The following is a 25,308-nucleotide window of genomic DNA, read 5'->3' as shown; positions in this document are numbered from 1 at the left end:
GTAAAAATCGGTTTTTAAAATTACCGGTTTGTCTTTACTTTATTATGGCTGTTGTCATGTCAGTTAAAAAGAAAGTTATTTAAACAGTTAAAATTTAAACAAGTAGAAGTTATTTGGTCAAGTATGGTTCAGACTGGTCGAGTATGGTTCAGACTGAAAAAAAAAGATCAAGAACTGGTCGAGTACAGGTCGAGAATGGGTTAAGACTGTTTCAGACTGGTCGAGTAATAGTTCAGACTTTTTTCAATGGCAAAGATAAGGGTCAAATACAAATCAGTACAGTCGAGTATGGTAACGATTAGGGTCGAGTAATATCAAGTAAAATTCAGACCAATTCAGACTGGTTGAGTAAAAATCAGTACAGTCGACTACAGATATAGGCCATTTCAGACTTTTCGGTGTGATCCAAGCCTCCGTGTTGAAGGCCGTACCTTGAGCTATAATGGTTTACTTTTATAAATTGTTACTTGGATGGAGAGGTGCCTCATTGGCACTCATACCACATCTTCCTATATCTTTTCACTTGTTTGTAGTGAATGCCTTGGTGAAATCCATTATGAGACAATCTGTTTATTTTCCGTGATCTAAGTTTAGTTCTAATGGTGTTATTATTTGTATTTTCTTACTATGTCGGTTTGTCTTCTAAACCATTACTGTGTATAAACAAAAACAAAACATCATGTGAATATAGTTGCTTTAAACTTAAAAATGACAAAAATGAAATAGCTGATTATTTATCTTAAGTTTTACATACATATAAAAAATAAAAATAAAATAGCTGTAAATATAAGGCACACTTGATAACAAACACCTTAAAACAAAAACACTGTAGACGAACCACGAGTAACTCGAATTTACAAAAAAATAAGACATATGTGAAATGTACCGAAAATACAGTATTCAAACCACACGCGATAAGACATAACACAATATCCAACCGGACTTACAAAAGAAACATTATTAACATATTAAGGAAATTTTAATGTTCAAAACGCACCTGGTAATCACAGCATTGTGATACAAGGAGATCATTAAAGCAAACAATATGTCAACTTACACAATTTTCAGCCTGGTAGCGTAATAAAAGGTCAAATATTTCAATAACACATTGTCATGCATTTATATTATTCCAGCATCCCAATTCCAAAGATCACAAGGAGGGGGGGTCTTATTTAAAATCCATAAAAATTTTTAATAATTTGTCAAAATGTAGTTTTTATCAGGCTTTTTTCCAAAATATAATAAAAAGTATGGGTCACCGGACTTTTTTTCATGCTACAGGTTGTGCAAAATTGTCAAATTTTGTATAGATTATGCATGGAAAATCCAATTTTGTGTGATAAAAAGAAAACCACACCATAGAATTTAAGATAAAATGTGAGAAGAACATGCTTTCAGATAAGAAAAAGAAAAACAAGGGTCACCGGACTTGTTTTCTTGCTACATAATAAAATAGGTAAATTCACAACACTTTCTGTTATAAAAATTATTTTATTTGAGTTATCTCACCTTCTATCTGAGTTATCTCCCCTTATGTGGCAAAGTTGAAAAAAAATTAATCAAACAAAAACATTGTGTTTTTTTAGAAAATACAGCCGTTAATATGATAAATAACGTAATTTTCTATGTTAACATGAAAAGTCTTACACATGAATTACATACTACTCTCAAAATTTGCACATTTCATTAAAGACCTTGAACAATTGTTATCTGCTACTTCAAAATCCAAGATCGAGGAAGACACCCCAGCCACCTTAAATACAATATGTTTATACATTTTACAAAATAATTTCTAGCATTTTACCTTTTACTCATTCCTTTGAAAGAAGATTAGGGATGGCGCGAGGTCCTCTTTAAGTACTGATAATTTTCAGTTTATTTTATGGATTGTGATGAAGTTTTTAGAAACCTGTTTTGGGCCTTTGAATACCAATACATCTAAAAACTGCAGTTTAGTTGTTTTCGATTTCTCGTATGCAAATTTTAGTAAAGCATGATGAAAATAGTAGAATAACAAAAATACCGAACTCCGAGGAAAATTCTAAACGGAAAGTCCTTAGGTAAATGGCAAAATCAAAAGCTCAAACACATCAAACGAATGGATAACAACTGTCATATTCCTGACTTGGTACAGGCATTTTCTTATGATAAAACCTGGTTTTATAGCAAGCTTAACCTCTCACTTGTATGACAGTCGCATAAAATTCCATTATATTGACAACGATGTGTGAACAAAACAAACAGAAATAATAGGTAAAAATGTCAAAAATAGAGTTACAGTAGTCAACATTGTGTTATAATCTTAATAACTACAAAAACAAGCAAATATGTCAACAAAGACAAAAAAGGCATATAGACAAAGCACATTAGCAAAAACGAAAGACAAGAATACAAAAATTAACCATAGCACAACAACACAATGACGTGATGTACAAGTACCGAGTCACGTCAAGTGAATCACTACAAAAGCAAGCAAATTGTAAACATGCTTAAAAAGTCTGCTATTTCATCGTATGTACCTTCAATTTAAATTTAAAAAAAAAAATCGTAGCTAAACCCTCTAGGCTTGATATGTTTTGTCTGTGTTTGAAAGTCCCTACGTGCTTTTAAAGACTTCATAAACTCTCAGATAGGTAAATTGGGAGATATTTCTCAGTGGAACTCCAGTTGTAGTTTTGTAAAATTAAGTATTGAATATAATTTGGTTATGTTCAAGTACTTTTACTATCTTTAGAAGTTCCAATGTATATCTCAGGAAAGGTAATATCGTATTTTTACCTCTAATTATCATCGGCCAAGCATGTTTGACTATTGCATCAATCAGTTCTACATGAGACATATTGTTCATTTGTTTTATGCTAAAACTGACGTAGTAAGCGTCACATGTTACCAGAAATTTCTGAAGAAGATAAATGAATTCTAAAGTCTCTTGAATGTGTTTTTGGTTTTAAAACTACAGAGCTTGAATTTATTCAAATACTTCTTATTCTCTGTAAAGCAGTTCAAGATAATGAGACAATAGGTCTCCCTTAAATTCGGACATTGTTATACAGCGCTGGATTTTGTTGAACTTTTTCTATTAGTTCAGGATCCAGTTTGTGTAATTTTGGCAGAAATACAACCATCTTGGTTTAAGGTTTCTCGTTGCAGAAATACATTTGAATGTAATATCATTCATAGATCCTATCCTATGCATTTAAAAAAAATACAATAACAAAAATATCGAACTCCAAGGAAAATTCAAATCGGAAAGTTCCTTATCAAACGGCGAAATCAAAAGCTCAAACACATCAAACGTATCAAAAACAACCGTCATATTCCTGACTTGGTACAGGTATTTCCTTATGTAGAAAATGGTGGATTAAACCTTGTTTTTAAGATAGCTAAACCTCTCACTTGTATGACAGGCATATATAATTCCATTATATTGACATCAATGTGCGAACAAAACAAACAGACATAATACATTTAAAAATAAGGGTACAGCAGTCAACATTGTGTTATAATCTTAATTACTATAAAAACAAACAAATTTGTCAACAAAGAAAAACAAAATGTCATATAAACAAAGCACATAAGCAAAAATGAAAGACAAGAATACAAAAAATTACCACAGCACAACAACACATTGGAGGGATGCATAAGTACCGAGTCACGCCAAAAGAATATTACAAAAAATGGACTGTACTGTACACGTATACCTAACAACAAAATTATTTTCATTTACCTTGTGTTTAAAGTTATTGCAAATGGATGGTATTTTTGTTCGAGCATATTGTTTTTCTTTAATTGTTTCACATTTCTTACCGATGTAACATGTTACTTTTATTATTCTTCCCTTAGTTTATTTATTTTGTATCAAAATTATTTATTTTGTAAAAATATTTCCTTTCTCTATTGGTACTGTACACGTATACCTTACAACAAAATTATTTTCATTTACCTGTGTTTAAAGTTATTGCAAATGGATAGTATTTTTGTTCGAGTATATTGTTTTTCCATAATTGTTTAACATTTCTTACCGATATAACATGTTACTTTTATTATTCTTCCCTTAGTTTATTTATTTTGTATTTACATTGTGTCATAGGTCAAATTTATTTGTTCAGTGTATGTTCAATGGTGTTAATATGTCCTTTGATTGAGTTAAGCTATTTCAGTTGATATTTTATAGTGTGTCTTTCTATGTTGTGATGTTACACTATTGTTTCAGAAAAAGGGTGAAGGTTTGGTACCATTAAAACGTTTAAACCCGCTGCATTTGTTTGCATCTGTCCAAAGTCAGGAATCTGATGTTCAGTAGTTGTCGTTTGTTGATGTGGTTCATAAGTGTTTCTCGTTTCTCGTTTTTTATATAGATTAGACCGTTGGTTTTCCCGTTTGAATGGTTTTACACTAGTATTTTTTTTTGGGGCCCTTTATAGCTTACTGTTCGGTGTGAGCCAATGCTCCGTGTTAAAGACCGTACTGTGACCTATAATGATTTACTATTATAAATTTTGACTTGGATGGAGAGTTGTCTTATTGGCACTCATACCACATCTTCTTATATCTATAAAAGAGGGACAAAAGATACCAGAGGGACAGTCAAACTCATAAATCGAAAACAAACTGACAACGTCATGGCCAAAAATAAAAAGACAAACAGACAAATAATAGTACAGTAAGAGTATAAACAGTACAAAGACAAATAATAAAACACTATAACACGTAATTAAGATAATAAATAATTTCATTACCTAGAATCTATACTTGAAGACCATCATATATTATTTGTGAAGTTGAAACGGAATATTTACAAGGTATGGTATCTTCCGATGAATCTTTTTTTTAGAAAAAGGACGAGACGTTCTTTGACATAACCCATGTTCATCAACTTTCTGCTCAGATACTGGTGACGTTTTATAAAATCTGGGTAACAGCTGTAAGCTCTTGAATACCGAATGAGTTAAGAAATTTATATCCCATATGCAGGTGAAGTTGGTATAGTGTTACTAAGGTGGGAGAAATCGAAAAATTGAAAGTTAAATCGTCTCGTTTGTCATAGTTTCTGGTAGTGAGATGACCGCATATGTAAAAGTCGAGGCATCAGTCTAAAAATGAAGCAGAGGAAGCCGTGTCTATTGATTCTTTAATTTTTAGTTCTTGAGGATATACCAATCAGAAAAGTTTGGATTTTTAATCGAAAGAACAAAAGAACATCGTCAATATATTTGAATGTGAAATTAAATGATCTGGCTTCTTGGTCTTCTTGTTTTTGACAAGTGTCTATGAAGGAACTCTGACTCATAAGAAAATATGAGTACGTTCCCATAGGAATGCCGACAATTTGCTGAAAAAGTCTACCTCCAAATTATAGAAATGTTCATTGGAGTTTATTTTTTTAGAATTTATATGTGGTTAATACCACTACGCGAGGAAACAGTTTCGTCGTATTTCTGATTACCCGCTTTCACGAATTTTAGTACTTCTGATTTTCTGGTTGCACTCAATTAATTTGTTTGTCTCATCAGGTAAAGTTGACCTTAGATGGATTTGGCTATGTTATAGATACTTTTTGATTATATAGCTTTTCAACTGTTTTGGTTCTTGTACATCCTCGGCTTTCAAATATTCGGCTTTGAGCGTTCCTGATGAAGGTAAATCCAGAAAAGCGCTTCGAACGCATTTAAATAATAACGAGTTGTTTTCATTTTTGAATTTATCAATGTCCATGAAATGTGTAACAAATAAAGGCAACAGTAGTATACCGCTGTTCAGAAGTCATAAATCGATTGAGAGAAAACAAATCCGGGTTACAAACTAACACCGAGGGTAACACATCATCTATAAGAGGATAACAACGGAACAACAGAAACACTGAAGTGCAACAAAAACAATCGCCAACAAACATAGAAACGAACTATTTGATAACAACTGCTATATTCCTGACTTGGTACAGGACATTTTAAGAAAAAATGATGGGTTGAACTTGGTTTTATGGCTAGCCAAACCTCCCGCTTATATGGCAATGTAAAAAAATATTGCTTAAATGACACCACTATGTGACAGGAATACAGCACAAACAAACGGAAGAACACTCTGCACAGAGAAACTCGCAAATAGATAATAAAATAGTCGTTACAACATGTAAACCGCAGAATAACAACGAACATCTTCCATTAACGACAGCACAGGACAAAACAAACAGTGACGTATTTTGTGACTAATATATAACTTAAAATTAACAAACCGTTTATCAATTTCAGAACGAATTATAATAACTAAAGGTAAGCTACTATCTTCTTTTAACCACACCCTTAATCTATTACATGACAAAAACATCATCTCAATAAATAATGGAAAAGGTTACAGCTTCTTTGAATCACATTCTTCTATCAAGTGTTGGAAAAACTAGTATCTTAATAAAAAAATAAAATAACAACAACAAAAAAAGGAACCCCAAGGAAAATTCAATTCAGGAAGAAAGGCCCTGATCAAATGGCAAAGCCCAAATACATCAAACGAATGGAAAACAACTGCCATATTCCTGACTTGGAACAGGCATCTCCTTATGTAGAAAATAGTGAATTAAACCTGGTTTTATAGTAAACTAAACCTCTCAATTGTGTTACAATATCATATAATTCCATTATATAGACAACAATAGATAAACCTAATATGACATCTTTTTAAACCACATTCCTGTGCAAGTCATTAATTAAGTCTGATTTGAATCTGTTTTCATACGACCTTGATCAAAACTTATGATTGGTGACATATGTTGTTTTTCTTTCTTTTTATCCTTGAACGGGCAACACATCCTTGAGCATGCAACATCTTGAAAGTCAATATATCTATCTCATTTGAATCGGACAATCCTATACAGCTCTTGATTATGTTGAATTTTTATACTAGCTCATCATCCAGTTTGAGTAATTTCGGCAGAAGATGCACACTTTCTGGATTAAGATCTCTATTAGCATTTGAATGTGTTATTATCCATAGCTCATTTCCTATGCATTTCAAAAATAATAATAATAATTTTCTGGTTGGTCTCGATTTATTTAATGTTTCAATTTCCGAGGAGTGTGTAGCACACCGTTTATCAATTTTTGGACAACACATTATTCTAAAGAATAACTGTTAGATAACAGGTTCATTGAACCACATTCTTTTATTAATTGAAGGAAGAACTAGTATCCTAAAAAAAAACATCTTTTTAAAACCACATTACTGTGCAGGTAAAAAATTCTATCTTATATCAATCTGTATTAATACGACCTTGATCAACATTATGATTGGTGACATATGTTGTTTTTCTTTCTTTTTATTCTTGAACAGACAACAAATCCTTGAGCATGCAACATCTAGCAAGACAATATATTTATCTCATTTGAATCGGACAATCCTATACAGCGCTGGATTTTGTTGAATTTTTCTATTAGTTCAGCATCCAGTTTTTGTAATTTAGGCAGAGGAATCATACCTCCTGATTTAAGATCTCTCTTTGCAAAAATATCTTTGAATGTAATATAATCCATGGCTCCTTTCCTAATAATACTAATAATTTTCTGGTTGGTCTCGATTATATTTGATTTTTCAATTTCCATTGAGTGTGTAGCACACCGTTTATCAATTTCAGGATAAAACATTATCATAATGAATAAATGTGAGATGACAGCTTCTTTGAACCACACTCTTTCATCAATTTCAACATAAAACATTGTCTTGTGAAATAACGTAAAGATAACAGCTTCTTCTAACCACATTCTTTTATCAATATCAGGACAAACATTCTCTTATAATATATAGGTAAACTAAGATAACGATTTGCCTTCCGTCACATTTTTTATCAATTTATGACCAAAACATTATCTAAAAAAGGAAATATAACTTGAATTTTTGAAACACGTTCTTTATCAATGTCAGGAAGAAATATATCAATGAAAAGACGAAATATCACAGCTTCAGGATTCTGTGATCAGCGTCCTACCCTATGTTCTCGAAATGTCAAAAGATTGTATAAACAAAGAAAGGAAATAACGCAATTTGTAGTTACTACAATCTGTATAAATTTTAAGGCGCACTGCTATTTTAATGATTTTAGGAAAGATAAAAAATTGATATAACTACACATTTTGTGTAAAACAACTGTTTCTTAAATCCTAATGGGCACTTTCTCTTGATCAAATTATTCCAGTTTGCTAATTTGATTTGTATGTAAAGGACCTGCGTATCTCTCGGAATGTAATATTTTGGGATTTTTTTCAGTTGATATAATTTTTTTTTATTGTGCTGTCGCCTGTTTTAACTTACTGATTAACGGTTGTCAAATTTACTAATTTTAAAATTTATTTGAGGTATGATAAATTATATGATCACTAGAAGAGTAAAATTGGTCCAATATTGTTAATGCTTAACAATCAGAAAGCAAGAAAAAATAAATGAAAGTTTAACGCTCTCAAAGCATATGGTCCGCGTTCAATAAAAGATGAAGAAAGAAAACAGCATATGTCACTAACCATTGTTGAAAACCGTAAACAGGTTGCCTATAAATTGCATTTGAAGTGAGTAGCCATATCATTTTGCAAGACATCTTTCTAGTTTCAGGTCTGATATTACACATTAAGGTATGTTCTAAATGTTTTACTAAGAACAAAAATTGTTATAATCTGCAATTGTTCAATTTGTTTAATGTGTTAAAGCTTTCGATTTAGCCATTTGATAACGGACTTTCCGATTTGAATATTCCTTGCAGTCTACTTTTCAATATAATTCTTAAGGTAACACAACACTGTTTTATTTGAAATATTGTCAACGTATTTTATTTGCTCAGATTATTAGATACACCCATAGCAATCAGTCTATGTAATGTAGCATTTTAACAGTATATGTTTTGTTGAAATTATATTTCATCAATACAAAGATGCTAGATACCTTGCTTATACAAACGGATTCGAATTTTTATGTTTTTTGGTGCTTCAAATAAGATGTCTCCTTCTAAGATTAAAACCGTTCTTAAAAATTAGGAAGGGGATAAACTAGAGATTCGCCCTAACAAAAAAGCATGTCAGTTACTGGTTCCATTACACAACTGCGTAATAAACTGACAAAAGTACTAGATAAATAATGAAATGAATATAAAATGATGTGGACTTGAGTAAAATACAACTATCAAAATATGTCATTCCTCCTTGCATAACTGCAGCCTCAGATATTATCCTCCTTTTGCATCTGATACAAGCAGAACAATTTATGCGTGCTGTCTTTGGTAGGATCGTGTAGGTTTGAAAGGAGTAATGAATGATTTATCTGACTTTCCTCCTGCTTGTAAGACCATATTGTCACTTTCCATGAATATGAATACGGCTCATTTTTCCTTCGGTGGTAACCAAGGTAGAGTTTTTAAATTAGACCATACAACGAGAGAAAAATAGAAAAACAAGTTATATTTCCGACAAGACAAATAAATGCAAGGAGGTATTCGGAATTTCAGCACTGATGGATGATGAATACGTGTTAAGAAATATACAAACCACACTGTTAAATGAAATAACAATGTGGAAGTTAAAGGCTTTGTCCAAGTTTTTGGAGGAACTCGGCAAGAATGTAATAATTCAGGACCTATAGAAAATGCTTAGTTCAGTCAACCAATGGAAATGTGTATTGCAAATGATTGTAATATCTATCCAAATGCGGTGAAAAATTCATTAGAATTTTTTAACAATTTTGGTTGCTGTTTTCAGCACTTTCGGTTAACCTTAAGCGCGTACAAGTCCCTACACATTCAGAAAGAGAAGCATGTGAAACATTTGGAATGTGCATGGTATAAACGGAAGAAAAAAAGTTACAAATGGCACAGAGAGAACTGACGCTCACAAAACAATCCGATCAGTAGAGATAGTTGAATCTGAACTTTTGATTCTAACTTTAGTGCTTGATATGTACAATGCTGAGTATTCTGTTGATCACCTGGCATTTACAGACGGATTTAGGGGGGACATGCCTATAATAGACCATAAAAATAAAATCTTGAGTGCTGATGAACAAATGTCAATGAGAAATTGGGCTAATCACTTTAAAAAAAAATGTATTAGACAAAGATAAGGATGGAATTCTGAGTCAGATGATGTGGACTGCAACTACAATCCGTGTTGGAACAGTCAATGTCTTCAACAACCTTGGATTTCATGATAGCTGTTACCATCAGAAGTGGGAGGAGTGTAATACGAAGAAATTCCATTATTCATTGATTATCAGCATGTTTACTTTCTAATGGCTTTGTTTGGATTTTGTTTTCATTAAACATATTGAAGACAAATGTTATTCACTGTTATGAGCTATTTTTTATTACTGTTATCTGTTATTGACTTTCATTTACTGTTTTTTGTTTTAAGCAAAATAGATTTTCTGTTTTTCTGCTATTGAACCTCTTTGATCCAACAATTCGACAAAATACTAGAAAACAGCCAAAGGGCTTTGTTCATTGTTGAAGGCCGTACGGTGACCTATAGTTGTTAATTTCTGTGTCATTTTGGTTTGTTTGTGAAGAGTTGTCTCATTGGCAACCATACCACATATTCTTTTTTGTGAAATATGTTCGTGTTGTTCAGCGGTTTGCATGTTGTGTCGACTATTATATTATTGTTTGTGCTGTACTTCTGTCACGTGGTGTTGTCATTTTTGCGATATTTTTTAACATTGTCATAAAAGGGGAGGTTTGGCTAGCAATAAAACCAGGTTCAACCCACCATTTTTTCTTAAAATGTCCTGTACCCAGTCAGGAATATTGCAGTTGTTATGTAATAGTTCATTTCTATGTATGTTTGCGTTTGTTTTTGTTGCACTTCAGTTTTCCTCTTACAGTTGATGTGTTTCCCTCGGTTTTAGTTTGTAACCCCGATTTGTTTTCTCTAAATCGATTTATGACTTATGAACACCTGTATACTACTGTTGCCTTTAATATAATATATACTAGTTCAGCGAAATGGACGCAACACTAAATTCCGAAACCTACAAAGGAATCAACAAAAGACTAACAAAGTTCTTGACTTGGGACAGGAGCAAACAATGCAGCAGTGTTAAACTGTTTTGTGAGATTTTAACCCTCCCCTTATATCTCTAGCCAATATGGAATATACAAACACTGAACAATGCGCCAGTGTTAAAATGTTTTGTGAGATCGTAACCCTCCCCTTATATCTCTAGCCAATATGGAATATACAAACACTGAACAATGCGCCAGTGTTAAAATGTTTTGTGAGATCGTAACCCTCCCCTTATATCTCTAGCCAATATGGAATATACAAACACTGAACAATGCGCCAGTGTTAAAATGTTTTGTGAGATCGTAACCCTCCCCTTATATCTCTAGCCAATGTGGAATATACAAACACTGAACAATGCGCCAGTGTTAAAATGTTTTGTGAGATCGTAACCCTCCCCTTATATCTCTAACCAATGTGGAATATACAAACACTGAACAATGCGCCAGTGTTAAAATGTTTTGTGAGATCGTAGCCCTCCCCTTATATCTCTAGCCAATGTGGAATAAACAAACACTGAACACAGTAGAACTATTATGCATTATGGATGTTATATGAGGGAATACATTCAGATATAAATATAAACGTACGAATGAGATTGATATACTTTATTGTATAGCTAACAGAGCAATATTATGTAGAGGATGCAGCAAATGTGATTCTGAAATAACCCTCAAACAGTACTATCGAAATTAAGAAAAAGGATGAGCATTAAATACAGACATTCGATATATTGAAAAAACAAAAACTTTATTGCAACAAAAAATCCATTAAGAATATATATTTTGAATGTCCGCAAAGTTAAACACGTCCTTCTATGCATACGACATCTAGCACTGTTGCTTGTCCACTAGAAATAATGAATATGCTGATATATCCGGCACAATTCTGGCGAACGTTACATATTCGTTTCATACAAACTACTAAGTAGCATTTATGATACATCACACATTTTTTGATAATACAAAACAAAAGTTATTGAAAATATCTATTTCTAAGACATCACCAAATTTGTAAACTATTGGACATGTAAATTAATAAACTTTAAGTGACGTTAATTTCTGAATAGTCTTGAATATTGATAGACAGCATATGGAATTGATATAAAATAATTTTGTTTTCAGCATTATGACCAAGTGTTGCTGTTTGATTGTAATAATCCTCTGTACGATTGGTGTTTCTAATAGCGAAGGTAAGTATTTTTTGTATGTATAAAGTCGAAAGGATCGCTAGGGAAATGGTTTCCAGAATCTCCATATAGGGGATACTGAAACTCATGAAACAGATTTTTCCTCTAATTAAATACTGTCCACAAATAAGTGAAATAAAACAAATTACATTTTTATTTTGATTAATTTCATCAAAAAAAATGTTGTTTAGACGAAGATGTATCTCCATAATTAAGAATTTGGACAAATTGCCAATTCAAAGATACGTATAACTTAAATACCATGTAATGTAACTTACTGTATAAAGAGATGTTTTGTTATAAATAAGGCCGTTTTTTTTCTCAATTGAATTGTTTCATATTTTCTTGTCGGGGCCTTTTATAGTCGACCTTATGGTATGGGTTTTTCTCATTGTGGAAGGCCTAAAGGTTGCCTATAATTGCTTACATCAACTTCATTTGAACTTTGGTGGATAGTTGTCTCATTTGCAATCATACCATATCTCCTTATTTTTATATCAAAATTCACGTGAACAACTACTACAGGTAACTGCAATACTAGTTCCATAAAACCGCAAATACGATATAGGTTATAAAAATTGTACCTGTACTGAGGAGTCTATTGACGATATCAGTTTCGGTTACTATGTACGGTTCTCTTTTTTGGTTACAGTTAGTGTTATTTACAGTTTTTGTGCATATTTAACAATCTATCAATTGGTGAAAGCACTGATATAGGTTCATATATTCATTTATTGTCGAAATGCGCATCTGATACAGTTAAACTGGTATCGTTAAAGGTATTCTTTTATTTTAGTTACTCAGAATTTTATATTTACTTCAATGTTACTGCACCAGATAGATGCGCATTTTGACAATAAATATATACTCATATATACTCAGTGATACTCGAAGCCAAACTATTTTAAAATCAAAAGCTTTTTTAAAAAAGAAAAAAAAAACCAAATAGTATAGCTAGTCAGTAAAATAATCAGAGCTATACATAAGGGATAATACATTCCTTATTTTGAAATAATTTCTTAAATTTTGAAACAGAAAATTTTAAAAACACAATATCCACACTATGTTAACCGTGTTCTTTATTTGGTTTTTTTATATTGATTCTTCGCTTTTTAATAACATGATGTATTACAGAATGTTTTTTGCATACATTTATTGCATGTTTACAAAAAAAAAAATTATACTATTTAAACGTATTTGGGCGTATTGTTGAACGTGTGATTGCGTTGCAAGATTTTTGAGAATTTAGTTAGAAAATATTGTTACAAATGCCATAACATGAACTAATCACCTCTTCAAAACCATTTATATTTGATGGGTAACAAGCATGATTTTTAATATTGTTGTTTACTTTTACATAGAATGAATATACTGTGTCGGCTTTGTCTGCATGTGTGCTGTTACTTCGCGTTCATTTATCGTATAATAAAAAAGCAAAATGAGTATGTTAAATTTGATGTATGCCTTTTTGTGCTTCTTCGTTACATTTGTTTGTTTTTATGGTGATTAAGATGATAACACAATGTTGACTGCTGTACCCCTATTTTTGACATTTTTACCTATTGTGTCTGTTTTTTTTTGTTCACGCATCGTTGTCAAAATAATGGAATTTGATGCGACTGTCATACAAGTGAGAGGTTTAGCTAGCTGTAAAACCAGGTTCAATCCACCATTTTCTACATGAGAATGCCTGTACCAAGTCAGGAATATGACAGTTGTTATCCATTCGTTTGTTGTGTTTGAGCTTTTGATTTTGCCATTTGATTAGGGACTTTCCTTTTTGAATTTTCCTCGGAGTTCAGTATTTTTGTGATTTTACTTTTTTAAGACCAGTGTATTGAGACTTCATAGAAAGTGATTGTGAATGCACTGTGTCTTCGTCTTCATGTTCAGCAAAACTTTATGTTAAAAAGTGATATATTCGGATGCAATTAAACAATTCTTGTAAATTAGGGGTGATTTCTTTGATAAATACTTGTAGAAAAATCCACTTTCAAATTTTTAATGTCGCTTCAGCATGGTTCAACTTTGCTGTGGTATCAAGGTCAACTTTACACATGTTACAAGTGACACGGTAGTATTTACTTTTCGAGAACAAGGTTGCTCTTTTGTTTAGGTCAATGTATCTGAACACTGTGATTGTACAAAAAAAAACAGCATCTACTGAACACATTTTCCTAAGCTTATGAATGAATCAGGTGTAGAAAATGAGTTCTACATACTGCAGGTGAAAATAAATTTTTGATGATTGTTTTAATTTTGCATTCTCTGCCTGATTAAAGATCTAAAAGTACTAGTGGCCTTAGGTTTATAAAAACAGAAGAATAAGTAAACGGCCGACATTTTATTTCTCAATATTATATGGAACTATTTCAGTTAACTGTGTATGTAGGCCCTGGGTCAGTGTTAATTAAAAACATTATGCGGTATGGGTTTTGCTCATTGTTGAAGGCCGTACGGTGATCTATAATTGTTAATTTCTGTGTCATTTGGTCTCTTGTGGAGCGTTGTCTCATTGGCAATTATACCACATCTTCTTATTTTTATATGACTTCTAGATCAATTTGCGACGGTAATCATTTGCTTGGTTTTGAATAATAAATGTCGTATTCGTAAGAGAGCTTAAAGAGATGAGCAGTTTTAACTCGGGATAATCTATATATGCCTTAGTGATGAGTGGTGTCGAAAAAGTTGAGATATGAAACATCATTAGATGTTGCCAAGGGAACGTCACCATCTAAAAATGAATAATTAACAATAGGAAATGACAAATCATCTCTTTTACTGTAAATTTTGGTATTAAGCTTCCCGTTAAAGATATAGATACATGTATCAAGATCCAGGAAAAGGTAGTGTTCATTGTTAGTATTTGTTGAAAAGTCAGTTCAGCAGGATAAATCTGTTTAGTGTACATACTGAATTCGCCATTATCGACAGCCAATATATTATTCAAATATCTAAAAGTATCATTATTTTTTTGTATCAGATGTTGTTCCGATGGGCCTTTACTGATTTTAGTCATAAATGGTAACTCGTAAAATACAGAAACCGGTCCGTAATAAGTGGTGCACCGTTAATCCCCATTAAAATTCCGATAACTTGACGATATACGGAATCTCCATAGCGAACAAAAACGTATCTAGTAAAAATTTAATTGCTGTTGTCGTTTTAAATCAGGTCAAATTGACTTAGTTCTTTTGTTCGTAGTTACTAAAACATTACCTTAAAGATGTTTGATGTTTGATAAGGGAAATAAGGCTATTATGGTTGTTGTTAGGAGCAAAATGTTCTTTAATTGAACAGCGGTACACTACTATTGTCTTTACAATGTTTGATACGAATATCAACTATGTTCATTACTGAATTTAAAAAAAAAGAATCTAAGGATTTTTGTTTGGTCACCTTTTTTTCGTTTTATCCATTTCATACAGTAAGTACGGTGTGAGTCGTTGATGACACTCATTCTAATTGATAATTGACGGGGGACGGTATTTGTGTCCTTTACTAAGGAATGCTTTCAACTCTTTGTCCTGGACGATGTTAAGGTCTCCCGTTATAACATGGGGACGGGGGCCATAAATGTATTTGGAATTACTGCAAATTCATGACGTAGGTGTATTGCCACTGATATTAACATCTTTATACACCAAGCTATAATTAAACACACATTCCCGTGTCGATTATTAGTAGATAAACAAGTGAGTGAGCTCAGTATTTTCAAAATAACCAGGAATTTTGTTCTTTTACTGAATGATCATCAAGAATACTGGCAATATTTACAAAATCTAAACCATTATTGACATATTTGATTTTAATGAGATGTTTTTTATGATTTTATAGTCTACATTTAGTAAAAACGTTAAATTAGCATAAATCTTAAAATAAGAAGGATTAACTGCATTCTTATGATGTCAATGAAATATCTATGTGACACATAATTGACATACGTTTTGGACAGTCGAAATTGTCAAACTGTCCAGCTCAAAGTGACATGTGCTAGGTAAGGGCATCTAGATAATCTTCAAAAAAACTTAATATCAATTTCTTTATTATCAGAATATATCATCTTGTTTATATTCTTACCAACTGTTAATTGATGAATGTTCTATGGGTAAAAGTAGATAAATAAATTTGTATTGATTGAGAGATTAAGAAAAGAGAAAAGAAAATTTGTAACTTACACAAACTTATATTTTACCTTGCCTTTTGATCATAACCATATTTCGATATTATTCATATTACGCAGAAAGTAAGGTTGTTAAAACAGAAAACAAACTGCTATAAAGACTCGAGAAAAGTCAAAGGCAAAGAATCTAGGTTTGAACCTCCCTATACATCGGCAACAATGTAACCTTGTAAGCAGATAGTTTCTATCAAGATGTAAAGGTGCAGACATTTCTCTCGCAGAAGTAATAAATTCGTCGAGAGTTAGAGGAGAAAGTCAATATAAATGAACCTATCATGTTACAGATAAACAATTATATCAATAATTTTTACTTTTAAAACAATGATACGTTGATAAACACCGCCGTTTTATTACAATAAAAGCATGAGAACTTTTGTTTTGGCTACAGAGCTGTTCAACACTTTCCCATGGTAGTACCGGTTAACATACAATTAATCGAAACTATATTAATACAGTTACAAACACCTCCAAAATTCAGTTACATTTATTATTGAGAAATCGTAAATATCCCTTATATGTGGCATAACAAATTGAACGGTTTGCTAAAACATAACACTTTTTTCTTTGTGTCGAATATTATGCTTTGCAAACCTTAGAATAATGATAGATAAACATATTGTAAATTAAAAATCAGTCTTTCAGTTTAGAGTTTACATCTTTTTTAGATGCTCGTAACTAAAGTAAAATGCATTTACTCTTAACCATGTTTCTTCGAATGAAACTGTAAAATACTATATTTGACCTGCTAAACGGAAATAATTATAGAACGTGAAAGTTTAATGTTTACCTATTTGCAAAAATTACGACCAATATATTTTTCAGCACTTTGACGTATACCTTATACTTCGTTTTCAATAATGGTTTACTTATTACATGTAATGACTTTAAAAATATTTTCTTATTTAATAATGTATAAATCAAATGTAATCCAATACTTTTCAGGACTCACTAGAAAATGTCGGGCTTTAAATGGTAAATGTGGAAGAAAAAATGTTACTTGTGATGACACGTTTGGGTCAGGATGGGCAAGTGAAGGCAGATGTTGTAATGAAAGACCATGTTGCAAATGTTAGTATACAAATACATGATGCAATAGTTATTGCCCCTCTTATTCAAATAGAGTGAAATGTATAGACAAGTGTTCGAATAACAACATGTTGCAAACAAAGCTGTACTAAGAAAATATTTCTAAAATAAATGATGGAATAGTATTGGCTTCCTATTCATTAAATGTGTGCTCAACAGTCAAGAATGCCAATGAAGACGACTGGTACAAATAACGTTTCGGACGACGGTGTCCAAACTGAAAATAACATATTCTGTATTTAATTTGTAATGTTCGTTGTGAATGACAAAATAATCAACTAGTTCGCTATGTCAGTGCATGTAGTGGCGTTTTGGATTTCAATACATGTAATCTATGTATTACGGCAAACTTATTGAGTCAAGGAATTCGTTATCACAATTTCTTAAACCTTTACTAAATTCTTCCATTATGATAGATACAATTTCATTTGGAAGTTTTGTTGTGCTTATAGAAAACATTATTTTAAACAAGATAGCACATCTTAACTTTTACGGTGATGTTGTTTACCGAACCTGTAAATTTAGATACGATCAAAGTAAACCAATCGATCCTTTAAATAAGCCTATTCTTAAAATTTACAAATGTACCAATTCAACACTGTAATTCGGTCTTTGAAAATTGTTTTATTGGTATAACTATTAACTTTGTAAATTAAAACCAAACTTCAAGTATTTTCTTAACAGAATTGTTTCATAATTTTCATGTCGGAGCCTTTTATAGCCGACTATACGGTATTTTCTCATCGTTAAAGACCGTACGGTTGCCAATTATTCATTTCATTTGAACTTTGGTGGATAGTTGTCTCATTGGCAATCATACCTCATCTCCTTATTTTCATATTAATATTATTGTTATAAACATATGTAAATTTACGGTTCTACAATCTCCCGGTACCTATATTTTAGCTCTGCACAAGGACATGGTTTTCTCTGACTGTAATTGCCTTTACACTTAATCTAGTTGATGATGGATGTGTACTGATCAAGATTTTAGTCTTAGACAAAAGATTTGTTATTAGTTGTTATTGGCTTTGAACTAGCTTTTAGTAACCGCAAGTAATCTTAGATGTTTACTTTGTGTCTTTTTTGTTTTTGTTAGGATTTTTACATTTATGTGTTTTGTATCGATCTGATGAGTTAAGTGTCCTTCACAGCTGATTTCTATTGTTTGTTCTCATGTTGTACTGTTACACCATTGTCACAGGCTAGGGGGATCAAACATGTTTATCGTCGCCACATTATGTATGTTCCTGTCTCGTGTTGTACTGTTACACCATAACCACAGGCTAGGCGGGATCAAACATGTTTATCGTCGCCACATTCTGTATGTTCCTGTCTCGTGTTGTACTGTTACACCATAACCACAGGCTAGGCGGGATCAAACATGTTTATCGTCGCCAAATTCTGTATGTTCCTGTCAATCTTTCTGTATGTTCCTGTGAATCATTCTGTATGTTCCTGTCCAGTCAGGATCCTGTAATGCAGTGGTTATCATATGTTGTTGTATATCATTCTGTATTTTCCTGTCCAGTCAGGATCCTGTAATTCAGTGGTTATCATATTTTGCTGTATATCATTCTGTATGTTCCTGTCCAGTCAGGATCCTGTAATTCAGTGGTTATCATATGTTGTTGTATATCATTCTGTATGTTCCTGTCCAGTCAGGATCCTGTAATTCAGTGGTTGTCATATGTTGTTGTATATCATTCTGTATGTTCCTGTCCAGTCAGGATCCTGTAATTCAGTGGTTATCATATGTTGCTGTATATCATTCTGTATGTTCCTCTCCAGTCAGGATCCTGTAATTCAGTGGTTGTCATATGTTGCTGTTTATCATATTTGTTTTTCGTTTATTGTTTTGTACATAAATCAGGCCGTTAGTTTCTCGTTTGAATTGTTTTACATTTATCATTTCGAGGCTTTCTACCGCTTACTTTGTGGTATGGGTTTTGCTCATCAATGACCTGTATGTGTGAGCTTCTACGTCATTTAGTTTCTGGTGGAGAATTTTCTCATTTACAATCATACCCCATCTTCGTATTATTATAATGGATAGTGTTTATGATAAGACCTTTTACTTGACGATGACTTCATGCTAGCTTTTCAGGAACTCATCTTTTCTTGGTAGTAATTTTTTTTAGCTACGCGATAAACTTTATGTTCTTGCTTCATTATTTATTGTATTTTTCAGAATAGATTATGTTGCTCCGTACCTATGCATGTCCTGTTTTGTCAGGTGTATTCCAAATAACTTATCCACTCATCTCGGTCGATCATCTTTGCAAAATCCACATACACGATTTATTGTTAATTTGTTTTCATTTTGAGTATTCTTGAACTATTGACAACAACAAAGCATGCAACATTTACCAATAACTCAATTCAAAAAATAATGTATAGAGAAATGAAATATTTGGAATATGAAGGTTCATTCAAAATTTATTTCAATATAGAATTTAAGGCATTTGATAGCGGTGATTGATGTGTAAAAGAGACGCAAAAGGACAACTTATAATTTGAAAATAAACCAACAACGCCATGGATCAAACAGAAAAGACCAACAGACAAACAACAGTACACAAAACACAACATAGAAAACGACAGACAGAGCAACACGTACCCCATCAAAAACTTAAGGTACTCCGGAAGAGTAAGAAGATCCTGCTCCACATGTGGCACCCGTCGTGTTGCTCATGTTAGTATAGACCCGGTCATAACTCTAAATCGGTAGGTCACATTCGGGAAAAGGGGACGGGATTGTAGCTACGACATTAGTAACATATCAATCATCATCTGTGAAACAGATATTGCACAACGGTTGATAAAATCTTGATGGCGTAAAATTTACTAGATGATATTAACTTCACCACTTAGAACACTTGATTTTATATCCACCTTGTGAGCAGCAACCCTCTATAAAGAAAATCATGATAAGAAACACAAGCCTTGGAATATCGTTTCAACTGTGAGAAATATGCTCCGTATGCAGGCGCTGCTGGAGTGTTGCTACATAGAAATGGAAAGTTCACAATTTGGAAGCTGGAATCATCTCTTTTGTCGTAAAGTTTTGTTTTCATCCGACCCTCATTGTCAATTTTTAGATATTAGTCAAGATATGAAACAGACTTATCTGTTTCTGTTGTATCCTTAATATCAAGTTCGATGGGATAATTACTTTCAACATTGTCACCAAATTTTGAATTATTTAGTGAGAGGACACCATCTATATAGCGGAAAACGAAGTTAAAATATACTGCTAAGCTCTTTTCTATTTTCCTAAGAATTTCCCATATGAAGTCAGCCTCATATGAATAAAGGAATAAGCTGGCAAACAGAAGAGCAAAATTGGTTCCCATAGGAATGCCAATTGTTTGTTTAAAAACACGTCCTCAACGTAACAAATATGTTGTCAATCAAAAAATCTTTATAATGTCAGTTGCAGAGTATTTTTTGTTTTTAGTTTGAATCAGAATGATGTTTTACAAAGTACGATATATCCCTCACTAAGACAAGATACTTGTACTTGTTGGTCATTCTTTTTTTCAAGCAGGACAACTCTTTGAATTTGTCTTTTAGTTTGGAAACAGGAATACTTGTGTAAAGTCTTGAAAAGTCAAATGTTTTGATACTGTTGCAAGATGAAAGAGTCTAAGATTGTATGTACTCTGTAATTTGTAATTTTTTAGTATTCACCTCTACTTCACGCAACCTCTAGAAAATGTAGTTTCACAATAACCTTGATTGCTGATAAAATTGATGTAAATAATTTAGAAAGAGGTTTCGTGGAGCAATAGGAAGACCAAGCAATATAATATTGCTTGTAAGGAATTTTGCGCAGTTTATGTATCTAATGCAGTGAAGGAAGATCCTGTTCAACTTTTGTTGAAATTCTATAGGAACATAGAACAGATCTATGATTATTCAGGATTTCCTCCTTGGTAAGTGTCGTAAGTATATATGTTGAGTTTCGAAGTGAATTGGCAATACCTAATTCGTTTATCAAGCAGTTTATGTAATGTAATTTACACACTAACACGAAGGTGTTCGGAGTGTTATATGCGCGGACAACAATATATTTGACAGTGAGGTCGGAAAGGTGTTTTGCAACATTTTGGTCTTTGAAGATTGATGTAGCTACCCATTCAGTTTGTTAATTCTGATTTGTATCTACGACCTCACAGCCATTATCCATTCGGAAAGAGTATCATCTTCGTCTTCAGCCTCCCGTTCTTCCCAATGTCTGGAATAATCCTTGCCCAAATCCATCAGTATTTTGAAGTTGTGTTTCCAATTAATGTATTTAGGCTCACAATATTTCGGGTCTTTGAATAACACATTTCGCAGAGAAATGTTGTTGACAATGTTTAGATCACCAGTAATAACGTTGTCCGTCGGTGTGTAAACTGACCAATTAAGTCTTAATGTGAATAAAAGTCCTAAAAACTTTTATTTATTTAACGGTTTTAAGCCAGCGGCCGACCCAATTTTCACACCATAATCTGAAGTAGAAATGTGTTTAATACTTAACAATTCATAATAAATAATTTTCAACCCAAATATTTTTTCTATATTTTTTTTTTTTTTATTTTCGATTGATTTCAACATTCTTTGAATCACGTACATTCATTTGCATGAATATATCACATTGAAATCGACAATATTAGTCTCGGATACATGATATTTTATACGTTGTTGTTGGCTTTGAACTAGCTTAAAGCTACTGCTAGTACTATTGGATCATTCCTCTATGTTTAAAGTCATTTTACTAGTTGGTTTTTTTTCAGTAACTCCTTCGAGAATTTTCATTAATTTGCATACGATTTCCCGCCAAAATGTATCTGAGGAGCATACGTTTTCCCGCAGTTTTTTTTAATTTTATTATCAAAAGGTATAATAAATAAAATAAGCTCGCTAAAATTCACCTGTTGAAAACGAATAACCTTCTGGAATTCATCAGACATGAGGACTACCCCAATATAGATTTACAATCAAATAAGAGTAATCATATTCATTCACATTTCCACAGATTTGAGAAAATAAAATTGACATTTTTTACAGATTCAACAGTCGTTACAAGTTACAGCTGTGGATTTGAGTCTGATGAACCGTGTATTTTCAAGAATTCATTGGAGTATGATTTTGCTTGGACGAGAACTAATAATACTGTAAGATCTTTAAAAACTTAGTCTCCTTTTTCAAAATGTCGTACGATTTACGACCAGTAATAAATGATATGTATAGCTTGATAAGAGATGTGGAAGATACCAAAGTGATATTCAAACTCATAAGTCGAACACAAACACACAATACTATCGTAAAAAACCGAATAAAGACGAAATGAATAACAACAGTCTAGCTAATAAACACAACATAGAAACCTAAAAAAACAATGCAACACGAACCCAACCAGCAACTGGGTGATATCGCGTGTTCCGGAAGCGTAAGCAAATCCTGCTCCATATGTGGCACCCGTCAGGTTGTTGATGCAAGTGTAAAATTTGACGTTAATTCTAATTCGATGATGTCACATTTGAGTGAACGGGATTATGCTTACGACAGTCATGACAATTGTATTCAATGACAGTGCTCACAACTGTTTACAGACCTTTTATTATTTCACTCGTTCATTTGGTTGATAAAGTTTGATTTTGTCAGTTTTTATGGACTTTATCGTTTCGAATTTACCTTGGGGTTCGGTATTTTCAGGTTGCTGCCTCAGTGGTACATACCCGTCATCTTCTTTTATCTACAATGATTACATTACTTACATATAGAAGTTTCCAAGGCAATACAGAATTTCAATTTTGTTTTAGTATAACATGCAACAAATATGATTACAAGAGTTATCCGTTTCACCATTAAAACAATGCATAGAAAATAAATGAAGCTTGATTTGACTCGTAATTTTGTCGTTTTGGAATAACAATGTAAGTATATCATTTGATTGCTTCTTTTTGTAATTTTATTGAGTTGTCAAAGTGTTAATATTTATCGCATGTTAAGTATGAAGCAAACATCCCATATCATTACAAAATCAAACATTCAATTCTTAAATAAAAAACAAAAAACGTTTGTGGACTATTCCAGAAATGATAAGGAGGGGTAGTTTTTAAGTGCCAGTCTTTGTAAAAATCAGACAATTTAGAAAAATTTCAAAACATCGCCGAAAAAAACCCACCGACCTAACCATCCTATTTTGAAGTAACCCTCATCTCGAGTTAGAAATGGTAGGTCTTTCGTTTCTACGTGTCTGATAATTCGAGAAATCTCTAGATAAATTTTGGTTAGAATGATAGCAATTTACGGTGTTAGCTCCCCTTAATTTTACTTTTTTAGTGCATTTCAACCAAATTGTATCTTGAAATACCAGAACAGGAAAAAGAATGTTATTTTCGTGCACCATTATACATTTTGAGCATATATTAATGTTAACTTGAGTGGGTTTTTCTTTGTCATGTTTTCACCACTACCTGATTCTTAGGCAGATTGGCACTTAGATAATGAGTATAAAGTACAACCTACAAAACATTTAGTTTTTCTGTAGATAATGTTATCAACCTTTAAAGTTATAAATTTAAACTAATTGTGTATCAAGTTTGAACTATTGATGTTATAGAGTCCCACCAATAATACGGGAACTTTGCCCCAAACACCAGCCAAGGGAAATTACTACATATATGTAGAACTATCTTCTCCAGCTGTGGGCAAAGCTGTACTCACAACTGAAGCTGCTGACTTACAAGGTACATTTATGTAGTTGTTCACTTTATGTTCACGAAAAAAGGGACTAACTAGAAGAAGGTTATTACCGGACTTGAGAATATATATTTAGCAATGTCAGCATTGGTTCAATGAAAATGAAGTTTCTGATGGACAAGTTGGATCACCTTATTGTGTTAGTAATTTTCTTGTTCTGGCTTTCAACTTTTGTGGTTTCTGGGAAATTGTTGGTTTAAGGGGCTTTAAATTTGTGGAATAATGACTAAATGTGTTTCGTAAATTTTTGTATTACTCGTATGAAAAAAATGTAAAATAACAAAAATACGGAACTCCTACGGAAAGTCCTTTATAAAATGGCAATGAAATTTCTAAATCTATGAAAGGACAAGTATTGATGTCTGTGTAGATTTATATAAAGTAAGTTCCTTTGGTTAATTTGCCGTAGTAAATTAATAAATTCTGGATTATTTAAATCAAAAATATCTTTAAGGTAACGTTAGAATGGTTAAGTGTTTTCAAATTTATCAATTAGATGTAATTTAGACGGATCTTTACCGAGGTTGGTCATAAACTATAGTTCAAAACAATACAGGAATAAGTCTGCTATTAAAGGGACGCAATTGGTGCCCATAAGAATATCTACAACCTGTCAATAAACTTTATTGCCGAAACGTACATTTAAGTTGTCAAGAAAAAAACGTAAAGCTTTCATCATCTCATCACGATTCTAGTACTAGTATATCTAGCATATTTGCCAATTTCTCTAGAGAAGAAGACTTTATATAAGTTGCAGCAAATAAATCTTAAAACCAGATTCTTCAAATGTATTTGATTAAGATAACGTCTATTTGATAAATTGTGTGGTAGTGTAGTGTACCGTGTCGAAAAATCATAACGGTCGACTGAATTGAACGGACCATCAAAAGCACACAATTTATCAAAAAGTAAAATAACAAATATACCGAACTCCGAGGAAAATTCAAAACGGAAAGTCCCTTATCAAATGGCAAAATCAAAAGCTCAAACACATCAAACGAATGGATAACGACTGTCATATTCCTGACTTGGTTCAGGCATTTTCTGATGTAGAAAATGGTGGA

General features: G+C 32.4%; 1 protein-coding gene across 1 annotated transcript; it reads left to right on the top strand.

The window, feature by feature from the left end:
- The first annotated feature begins 5,712 nt into the window (after positions 1-5,712).
- Positions 5,713-24,245, top strand: LOC127731906 (uncharacterized). Its single transcript, XM_052240752.1, has 5 exons — positions 5,713-6,269; positions 12,152-12,219; positions 17,345-17,470; positions 22,547-22,653; positions 24,105-24,245. The coding sequence occupies exons 2-5, from the start codon at positions 12,156-12,158 to the stop codon at positions 24,243-24,245; spliced, it is 438 nt and encodes a 145-aa protein (XP_052096712.1). The 5' UTR covers positions 5,713-6,269; positions 12,152-12,155.
- Positions 24,246-25,308: the final 1,063 nt, after the last annotated feature.

This window comes from Mytilus californianus, unplaced genomic scaffold, assembly GCF_021869535.1.
Source record: "Mytilus californianus isolate M0D057914Y unplaced genomic scaffold, xbMytCali1.0.p SCAF_21, whole genome shotgun sequence".
NCBI classification, from domain to species: Eukaryota; Metazoa; Mollusca; class Bivalvia; order Mytilida; family Mytilidae; genus Mytilus; species Mytilus californianus.
This window is presented reverse-complemented; position numbering and strand designations above follow the sequence as displayed.